At 49.2% G+C, this 10,956-nt stretch overlaps 1 protein-coding gene across 1 annotated transcript in view; it reads left to right on the top strand.

Moving 5' to 3' along the window:
- Positions 1–9,441: 9,441 nt before the first annotated feature.
- The window catches only part of WNT3 (Wnt family member 3), a 43,076-nt gene continuing 41,561 nt past the window's right edge, over positions 9,442–10,956 (top strand). The window contains exon 1 of the mRNA XM_051769718.1: positions 9,442–9,704. Coding sequence (XP_051625678.1) covers positions 9,625–9,704 — 80 coding nt within the window. The 5' untranslated portion in view covers positions 9,442–9,624. The remainder of the gene's footprint in view (positions 9,705–10,956) is intronic.

Here is a 10,956-nt window from a genome sequence, read left to right as displayed (position 1 = left end):
ACAGACACCAGGAGCTCCAGGTGAGCAGGCAGGGCCCATGTCTGAACTGGCACTTGGACCCTCCAGCCCCACTCAGGGCCTGGCTCTGCTCTCAGAGGGTGAGAACCAGAGCAGGTTGTCCACCCTGGCCTGGGCTCTCCCTCTATCTGTCTGCCTCACTCCTGTCACAGAATCCAACACCTCAGCTCAGCACAGGAGTGGGAAAGGGGCTCTGGAGCAAAGTTCTAAAGGTTGGGAGGGTGAGCAGGGCCCAGCCTCGGTCACCACCCCACATCCCAGCCATTCCTGCTCTTTCAGAGCTCACCACCAAAGACCCGAGAAGACCTGAGTACCCCCAACAACACATGAAAAAAGAGAATTGGTCTCTGATAAGCAGGTGAGCCCACCTGGCCACGGGGTGAGAGCTGCAAGCTGAGCTATGCTCTGCTCCCAGTGCTGTCCTACCCCTGCAGGAGACTCATTTCTCTTGCTGCCACCTCTGCCTTCCCTTTGCCTTTTTATCTCGTGTGTACAACACCAAAGGGGCCCGAGCAGGACCTCTGGCAGCACATCACACTGTGGACTGGGAGTGCAAGTCCCCAGCTCCAACCTCACCCTGGGGTAGACCCAAGAGCATAATCTGAGCTCTACAACACAACTTTGGGACTTGTGTTATGCATCTGCCACTGGAGGAATCAGAGGAGGCAGCACAGGGCTGGATATATCCCTTTCATTTCAGTTCCTGGCACTTGGTCAGCCAGATCCTTCCCAAAAAGCCAGGAGCTGTGGCAGGCAGGAAAACTGCCTCCAGCTCCCCTGGAAGAGGTGTCCAACCCCCTTCATCATGGGGGCTGTTCGGGTGCCAGGGTTGGTGTGAGCTGTTTGTCAGCTCTGAACAAGTAACAATTCCATGACTACAGAGGAATTGGGGGTGGTGAGTTGTGGGGGAATAATGGGCTGGAAGAGGCTGGTCCTGCCCTGAGGGGATGGTCTCCAGGGCACAGGGAGCACAACTTGTCCTAGATTTTTTTTTTCCCCCTTTTTTTTCCCCTGAGATCCGAATGTATAGTTGCAGGAGGGGACAAGGGGGGAAAATGAGCTGAAGACTCGTAACTGCAGAGGCCGTTCCCTGTGAGCAAAGGGCCACATGTCCCCTTTTATCGCCAGCCATAATTCCCTCCTTGGCTCAAAGGCGGCTGTGAAAAGAGCAGGACTGGTTCAAACTTCCTTGGGGTCTCCGTGGCAACCAGCCCTGCAGGAGCCTTTTCTTCCTTTCCCCATTTTCCTCTTTTGTTGTTGTTGTTGTTGTGTCATTAAAACTTCCCGGATTGAATCCCCACCAGGCTGCTCCGCAGGCACCGCTCCAGCCCTCCTGTCTGCCCTGCCTCCAGCCAGCTGCCCTGCCTTTTCTCAGCCCCTGCACCAGCCAAGCTCAGCCCCAGCCCAGCAAAGCCCACTCCAAACTCAACCCCAGCCCAGCAAAGCCCAGCCCAGCTTCCCATCGGGATGTTTGTCCTGTTCCACTTCATCCCTCCCCAGTACTTTAATTTCCTGCACTCCAGCCCAACATCCTCAGAGTAATCAAGGGAAAATGGTGTTTTCCTGATCCCCTGGGTTGGGCTGTCTCAGAAGGGGTGTGGGGCATTCCAGACCTGGCACCCCTGCCCTGCAGACCCAGGGCTGAGCAGAGCCTCTCTTGCATCTGTTTGGGCACAGAGAGGGCTCCTGGGGACCTGTGGAGCCTCATGGCCTTGGACAGCCAGTCCTGGCCATGCCAGTGCCAGATCCAGCACAGATCCCACACCCACTCTGAGTGCAGGCAACAACTCAAGAGAGGCTGAGATCTGTCTCATCCATCCCTACCTTGGCAGCACCACTGCCAAGGAGTGCTGTGACCTGGAGCTGGGTAAAGAAGCAGTAAATATGGTTTAGAGCTCCTCCTGTGTTGTGTTGGCTGTGCTGGACTGTTACACTTCCCTGCTGGCAGGGCAGGGCTGGGGTGGGAGTAGCTCTGGGGTGTGGGGAGTGAGGCTCCAATCTCTTCTCCCTGGTGACCAGTGACAGGACCCAGGGAACAGCTGGAGCTGTGCCAGGGCAGGGTCAGGTTGGATCCCAGGGAAAGGTTCTTCCCCCAGAGGGTGGTTGGCACTGCCCAGGCTCCCCAGGGCAGTGGGCACGGCCCCAAGGCTGCCAGAGCTCCAGGAGGGTTTGGACAATGCTCTGAGGGACAGGGTGGGATTGTTGGGGTGTCTGTGCAGGGCCAGGGGTTGGACTGGATGGTCCTTGGGGGTCCCTTCCAGCTCAGGGTGCTCTTTGACTGTGATTCTAGGCAGGGGCATTACCTGTGGGCTCAGCAGCCTGCACAAGGGCTCAGCAAGGAGAAGGTCTCCCATCCTCAGCCTGCTCCAGTTCACTCCCCTGACCACACAGCCCAGGAGACACAATACTGATGTAAATTCAGCAGCTCCTTTTCCTCCAGCAGCACAGGCCCTCACCAACATCAGAGGGCCCCAGGATTTCCAGCTACAACATCATGGAAAGTCATAGCCTGCAGCAAAAAATAGCTGGGCTCATTTTTTACCCACCTCCAGGATAGTGCTAGACTGGAGTCCTGGGGAAGGAGAGAAGGAAGGGGAGGACTGACACTGCTCCCTTTGCTCCCCATCCCTCCCCCATCCCTGGGATGCATTCCTCCAGATGTCAAGGTAGACAGAGCTGCCTTCAAACAATCCAAGACCTGGGGCGTAGTTTCTTCTCATGCTCAGCTCATGCAATTACTCAGATTTACAGCAGCTCTGAGAGGCAGCTCAGCCTCTCCCATAGACTGAGGCTGCCCTCAAAACTGCCCTTCACTTCTAGTTCCAGAGACAACATTCACTGACTTTCCAGCACTTTGTGTAATGGGCCTGTTCCCAAAAGATCTCTGGGACCCACCATCCAGGCTTTATATTCCCATGGCACATCCTCATCCACCCTGGGCCACCTCTGCTCCCTCACACTCACCCATGTGCAGACCTTGGGCACACGGGGTGGCAGCTGCACATCCTCAGCCTTCCTGCTCCCCCCTCTCCTGGATCCTCACCTACTGCTTCCAAATGGAGTCAAAAATCACATCATTGTGCAAGAAAGTCTTCTGGGACCTTGTCCACAGGTATTATCCTGCCCAAAGGTGCTGAGGTGAAGACTGAAGAGAACCCTAAGTGTCATCTGGAGATATTTTTCCTGCTAAAAGCTGCAGGTTGATGGGACAAGTGTCCTACTGTACCTTAACTTGAGGAGAGAGCAGGGGTGACTTGGAGTAGGGATGATGTGGGTATAAGAACAGAAGGGGAACAGAGAAGACTTTAAAGCTGCCTCCCAAGTGCTGCCCCTGTGTCAGCCCCTTGCTGCAGCAGTGTCCCCACACGGTGCAACGTGGGCCAGCACTATTTGAGGCAAAGCTCTGCCAGTCAAACATAATAATGGCCTTGTATTTACTGGACTTTGCCCTGGGTTTCACTGCTCCAAGTTGCCATAGTCACTAAAACCCATGAGTTAGGGCTTCATTAGGTGATTCCTTTTCAGTGGCAAGATAGAAGAAAGATGTGAAAATCTAACAGAGTTTGAAGTGCTGAAGGAATTTAAGTAGATGACACTGAAAGAAAGATGCTTTTCCTCACAGTCTGTAAGAGCTCCAGGTCGGTGGCACCAAGATGAAGTTCCTTAGAGGATTTCTGGCTCACTGGCAATGGTGGGGGAGCCAGGACTCAGCATTTCCACTTCACTGTTTCCTGTGATCCTCTGGCCACAGAGCAGGATAGATGTGAATAAAACAACTAAACCAGGGGCATCACCATTTATCCTTCTTGTATCCTTCAAACACAAAAACTGGGATTCCAGTTCTGCTCATATGTTCATCTGCTCAGTATTTATGAAGCCTGTGATTCATGACTGTCCCTTGGTGTTCTGGTTCAGGGCTGCCCAGAGGGTGAGACAGCTCCCTCCTGAAGGAGCTGAGAGGATACACACAGAAACAGGGATTTCCACAGGTTTACAAGTCAGAAATTCAGGGGCAGATAAGGAACCTGAGACAGCAAAACTGCATGAGGAGTCATTGGCAAAGTTGAGAACAGAACCCTTATTTCTTGAGTTTGGATCTGAAAACAGGTACTACAGCAGGTTACTCTGCCAGTGTTTTAAAATGAGAGGCTCTGAGATTCCCTGGAACTGGCATTAAAGCTCTGCTGGAGCAAAGATGGGGATGAGGCTCCCAGTAGGGACACGGGGTGGGCGCGGCCAGTCCAGGCAACATTGGGGGCAGAGAAAAAGCATCCTCAGAGTTGCTCCATCAAAATGGGTGACCCTTCCAAATGTAACCCCAGAATACCAAGGCCTGACATTTTGAAAGGCCCCCTGAATTCTGCAGGATGGTGGGTAAAGGCAGGAGGACAAGTCACAGTACCTCGAGCACTGATGAGACAAGGAGCAGAGGATAAACACAGAGAAACACTTTGGGAAGCAGAAATTATTATAGAGAACTTGCAGCATCAAGTAATTAGTGCAAAAATGATAGGAATCATCGAAAGTGTAGTCAGTAAGTGTAAAATATGTTTGCAAAACAGTCCCCAGTCCTACAAAAGATCTCCTTTGGGGGTTACAAGAAGAGGGAACTGTCCTGGACATTACTGGCAAATAGGTTTTCCTGAGTTACCTCAACAAGGGAGTTTTAGTTGGTACATTTTCTGGATGGCATGAAGCTTTTCCCTGCCACCCCAACAAAGCAAGGGAAGTTACCAAGGTGTTGTTAGAAGAAATAATACCCCAATTCCATTGGAAATGTCAGATCACTGGTGGTAAAGCACATGGAGAAGATCCATGGAAATACACAGCATTGTTTCTGTCCAAAGCCCAAAGTGAGGAATATCCACCAGGCCCTCCTTTAAGCTGCTCTGCTCAGGTGTTAACACAGGATGGCTCTTTCCAGGTAATGACCACCTGGGTGAGCCCAGGGAACATCAGCTAAGGTGTGAAGAACCAGGAACAGCAGAGGAGAACTGCCTGTTAGATCCAGGGGGGACACAAAGGACCTGGGAGAGAGATTTGGCCAAGAAAGCTGAGGAACAGGTAAGTTTAGAGGGAAATGTTGATGTTAACAGCAAACAGAGCCCTCAGAAACACACGAGATTTTGGTAGTTTAAGATGGAAGGAGTTCAAACATCTCATTTATGCTTTGAGGAAGGATTTCTTCAGCTCTTTACATACTTTTATATAATTATTTACTTTAGAATTGATGGCTACAGCCATCAAAGCACTAATGCCCTGTTTTACCTCCACTTCAACAAACCCAGCTGATTCTAGTACTTGAAACCCCTGAAAAGACCATTGTCCAAGAGATCCACCTTCTCAGTTCCTGTTTCTGGCCATGCTCAGAAGTGCCCAGGTGTAAAGTTCAACCTCTAGCACCCAACTAAACCACCCTGCACCATCAGGTCATCCCAGACCATCCATCTCTTGCCCTTGGCAGTGAGGTTTGAGTTGTCCTCCCCACATCACACTGACCATGGGGTGACTCCCCCAGGAGAGGTCTGAGCTCCTGGTGTCCCACACTCATCAGTGGCTCAGTGCATTGCAATCCATGCTGAGAACAAATCCAGGAGGCTCCATGGTCCCATCACCCTCCCCAGGCACTTGGTTTCTTCCTGATGGGAGATTCCGACAGAGAAAGGAAGAAAAGCTAAAAGAAGTAGAAGTTGCAAAGTTAGAGCCCAGGGGGAAGAAGAGGCACATTTCCAGTGTGGTTACAATGCTCCTTTGCTGGAGTGTTGTTGGAATAAACCAAAGGATCCCTTTGGGTTCCTCGGCACCTCCAGCGACCACGTTTGCAGGACCACAATGTCCCACAATACAGAGGGACCTTTATACTGACATTGTAAAGGCAACAGGACTTTTCTCAAGCAGCCAAACCTCTGACTTCCTCAATTTCTTTCATTTCTGGGCATACTGAAGCTGGTCTATAAGAGTCAATACTGCCAAACTAGACAGAGCGATGTGATTGAAGAGACCCTCAGTTAATAAACCTGTCAGTCAGCAGCACAAGGAGGGGTCTATGAGTGAAATTTTGAAATTGTACTCTTTGGGGTAACTGTCATTTGCTCTTAGAAATTACATTTAAAATTAATGTTTGCTGTGGAACTTATAAATATTTGTTCAGGCTGGCATGAAATACCCCCAGGATAATTTTAGCATGTCCGCATCAGATTTTCATTTTGCAGCAGAGAAGACTCAAAGTGAGTCTGTTCCTTTCACAAACAATGTTGTCTTCATCCCTGTGAGACAGGTCCTGCTCCCTGGGGAGCCAGGCCTGCCATTCCAAGGCTTTGGGGATCAGGGCTGGTGCAACCAAAGACACAACTGAACCCTGACATTGTTTTTCCACTCATTTTTCTGCTCATTTCAGTGGGAGAAACTTGGAGCCAAGAGCCACTGGGACAGTAAGGACCTTCTACTCACAGCATTTCCAAGCCAAAGCAACTGCAGACATGCTTGAAACACAGTGTCTTCACCAAAGGTGGGAGAACATGAGTTGCTGGTGATGGTGGGACAAACAGACGTTCAGAGCAGACAAAGAGACAACGGGAGGGAGACGTTCAGAGGAGTTCTGGCAACTCGAGAAACTTCATCAGAGACCTTTCCTGCCACTTCAGCTGCTTGGGACCAAACCTCTACCAACACACCTCATCTTTCAGGACCTGTGTGTGGCCATGTCAGTGATGCTGGGCAGGTACAGGGTGGGAGCTTTCACATCTCTGCTGCTGTTGGAACCCAGCCCTTCCCAGGGCAGCACTGAGACCTCTGCCCATCTCACAACAACACGTAAAGTCTCTGGGTTTGGTCTCAGGTTGTTTTCCCACTTGATTTCCTGCAGAGGAGCCATTATGGAGCTTGGTTTGGGCTTGGCTTACAAATTCTGCCATGGAGAGATGGATAAAGAGCACTTTGTATTCCCCAGAGTGTGATGGACAGGAATGTCTCAGCCACCAGAGAATCAAAGAATTATTAAGGTTGGAAAAGACCTTTAAGATCATCGAGTCCAACCATTAATCCACTACTGCCAGGTCCACCAAGACCTTGATGATGGTCTCCAACCAACCATTCAATTCAGATTTCAAAAGCTTTCCCCATATGGATTCCTGCAGTGTCTGAGGTTTTTTGTCCCCTTCCGTGGGCTCTCAGTCACCTGCAGTGTCACCTGAGACAACTCACTTCAGTCTCTCTTTGCTGCCTCTCTGAGAGTCTGACATTTCAATGTCAGAAATTCTGTCACTCGGTACTATTAATCCTTATTGTTTGTGAAGCTTCAAAACACCCACCAGTAGAGGTACAAACCTGGGCAGCACTTTCAGTTCTGCTTTTCTGGACAGGCTTAGAGGTGTTTTTGTGGCATTTCACACACTCCATGGCATCCTTTAACCAGTGAGTGAAAAATGACCATTTCCTGGGACTGGAATGAGACAGACAAGGGCACAGAACCACCTTCATCCATCCTGCTAAACTTCCTTAACCTCCAGAAGAGGTGGGTCACACCTTGAGGGTCTATTTGGAATAGTTCTTGCTCTGCACCAACCTCAAACTGTGACTAAAATTTCTGCAGGGCTGTGCAGCTTGGCCAGGTCAGGCCCATTCCAGGGTCCATCTCCATGGTTAAAAACACAGGCAACAGAGTTCAAGATCTGGGAATATTTCCAGGCAGTGTTTAATTTAGTGAAACAGATTAAATCCTTGTCTTCAAATGCTCATTTGACAATCGCTGCTTCCTTAGACCCAGATGATTTTGTTCAATAAAACATCTGGGTGTCAGTAAAAGATTTGCCAGGACAGACACCCAACACATCCTTTGGGATTTGAAATCCCATAAGAGAACAAGCCATATTTAACATCTATGATGGGTCATAAACAACTGGAAAACCCACTGCATGAAACCTGGAGAACCTTGTTCTCCCAGTCCAGGAACTGGGGAAGAGGGAAGGTGTGATCAGCTGCTCTTGGGTGTGTGATGGCCAAGAAAACAATTATCACTTACGAGAGCAGCTCTGCATTAACTGAGTGTCCAAACACACAAAAGTCAATAAAAACTGGGAATCAAGGAAGACAGAAGCAAGAGGCAAGTGCATCATAGGATCATGGAATGGTTTGGGTTGGAAGGGACCTTGAAGCCCATCCAGTGCCACCCCCTGCCATGGGCAGGGACACCTTCCACCAGCCCAGGTCGCTCCAAGCCCCGTCCAACCTGGCCTTGGACACTTCCCAGGATCCAGGGGCAGCCACAGCTTCTCTGGGCAACCTGTGTCTCTGTGTTATTAAACACCAAGAAATCTGTTGTGCCCGGAGCCTCAATATAAGGAGAAGGTCGACAGCTTTCAAACCCATGAGATGACTGAGCTGTCTGAGAGTACCTTGAACCTCTGTTACAGCCATGGCTCTGAAATAAGTTAATTTATTGTCTGCTCCTAAAGCACCTGAAGTCCAGGTGGTGACACCATCAGCCCCAGGGCAGCAACAGAGCTGTGGGTGCTGAGCGTGTTTTAGGAGCAAAGGCAACTGTTTTGGTTTCTCCCCTTTCTTTGTCCCATTCTGTCGAGTCATCCCCTGCTCTTGACACAACAGCCCCTGTAAAAGCAGGCTCTCTATCCAATAGCAAGGATTTTTAAGGAAAAGCTTTGTTGGCTCCATTTGCAAACCATAAAACTGATTATGATTTTTTTAATACTTCCATGTGTGGGGGTTTGATAATATTTTCATCCTTCTGCATCCAGAGATGCCCTTCCCAAGAAATCCATTCATGGGACACACTCCCACCTCCCTGCTCCCCTCTCACCATGACATGGCATTTTTTCCCAGTAGAAACCCAGTCTGGCAGCGCTTCCCCCCTCCACCCATCCCACCCACCCACTGAAAACCTGGGCACTGTGGGTTTCATTTCAACTTTAGAACCAGTTGTGCCCACACCAAGGCAGCCAGAGGGTTGTTGTGCCCCGGGTGCCTCCGTTAGCAGGGGTTGGTGCTCCCCTCTCTCCATCTGGAGAACAAGTCGTGTGTCTCACCCCCAGCTCAATGGAGGTCGGTCACAGCCACCCCTCAACCCTTCACCACGGCCACCCCTCACCCTTACCTTGCAGAGTCCTGGTGAGCAGGGGCTGAGCATCCCGGGCTCTGAGCAAAACTGGGGGGAAAAAAAATTTGAAAAAAATTAAAATACAAAATAACCCCCCAAATGTGAGTGCCCCAGTAAAGGCTGGTGCACAGAGGGTTTGTGTGGCAGCCAGGGCTCGGAACAAAGTTGTGGGGTGGAGGGGGAGGAGGTGATTGACAGCCCTGGGCTGAGACTCATCCCTCACCTTGGGCCCTGATTGGCCGCCTGCTGACATCCCCGAGCCCTGCACTTTTTAATAGACGCTTTTGGATGATCTACGGGGGAAAGGCTTGGAGAGGTGTGTTTCTGACAAGCCAGAAAGTCACCCCGCACCACCAGGGACTTGGACTTGGCTTAACTCTTCTTTTGATCCTTTTTTTTTTTTTTTTCCTGCAAGGAGGGGGATCCTTCATTCTGGCACTTCATGTTTTGCTGAAAACTTCGCCGAGATTTTCCCCCTGCACCAGCCTGGACTGATGGATTACCACCTGCTTGGACTAATTCTGTCTTTTCTCTTCAATGGCACAAAGGTCTTAGCCGGGTACCCAATTTGGTGGTAAGATTTCTTCCTCCCCCCGCCGCCCTTCCCTCTTGCTATGATTGATTAATGAATTAATTAATTATTAGCCATGGGGGCTGTGTGGACGCAGGTTCCCTTTCACCCCTTGCCCTGCTGAACCGGTTGATTCTGAGCATAATTTCACCTGCAATTAATGAAATGAATGAAAAGTTTGGGGGTTATTTTGAAAGGATTTCCCTTTGCACAAATGGAGCCTTCCCCACCACTCTTAATTTCTCCATTTTCGGCACTGGAGCGAAAGGCTTTTGGTTGAGATGGGGAAGGATGAGGTTTTATTTCCCTGAGCAATGGGAATTTCATCTCTCTCATGACTCTGTCACAGGGATTTTCCTCCTTTCTATTAAACTGCGATTGAGCCTTTAAAAAAAAAATTAATTCTATTTTCTTTTTGGCTGCTGCATTTTTTGGACTTCTTTCTCTTCTTTTGTTGTATTCTGTCATGTGAATTTAGTCTAGCAAATAAGCCCAGAACACAAATGGCACCTGAGAAAATATTCCTTAGTAAAATTCCTCAAAGATGGATTTTGTTCATTTTAATTATGGAAATGGCACTAATTTCCTTGCACCAGCAACAATAATAATTTTTAAAAGAATTGGTTATATCTTAGAATGGGGCTGATAAGTGACCTGAGTTACTTATTTTAAAAATAAATAGAACACCATAGAAATAAATACATGAACAAAATGCAATTGGAAGCACTTTAGAACAAAAAATATCAAATCAAACGTTTCAGATCGTCTAAACCCAGCAGACAGCAAGTTGCATAACAGAATATTTCGGTTCATTTTTCCCTTTATGTTGGATTTCTCCTTGGAATATCTCTCACGGAGTTTCTGTCTGTAGGTAGGGGCTGTGAGCCTGAGGATCCATAGGGCAAAGAGGGAGATGGTGGAATTTGGTGCTACTGAGATTCTTGGGTTATTTTCGCCTTTCCAGAAAAGTCTCTCTTTTTATGACAGAATTCGATCCCTTCAGTGCCAACATGGAGATGGCAAGAAGTAGGTGGGAATGAACTTGGGAATGGGCTGCCATGGCTGGGGATATTTAGGAATCAGAAGGGAAAAAGGAGCATTTTTTTATAATAATCCATTTATTACTGCGGGCTTGGGAATGAAAATGTGCCGTTCCAGTGGAGAAAGACTGAGAACACAATGAGAAGTCCCCGCTCAGGAAGCGTTTAAAGGCTCCGCAGGTTCATGAAATGGCTAAATCACAGCAGGTTTTCCT

Source organism: Manacus candei, unplaced genomic scaffold (genome assembly GCF_025592945.1).
Source record: "Manacus candei isolate 608988 ecotype Guabito, Panama unplaced genomic scaffold, ASM2559294v1 h1tg000112l, whole genome shotgun sequence".
In the NCBI taxonomy this organism is placed as follows: Eukaryota; Metazoa; Chordata; class Aves; order Passeriformes; family Pipridae; genus Manacus; species Manacus candei.
The sequence above is the reverse complement of the archived record's forward strand: the minus strand, read 5'-3'. Positions and strand labels throughout refer to the sequence as shown.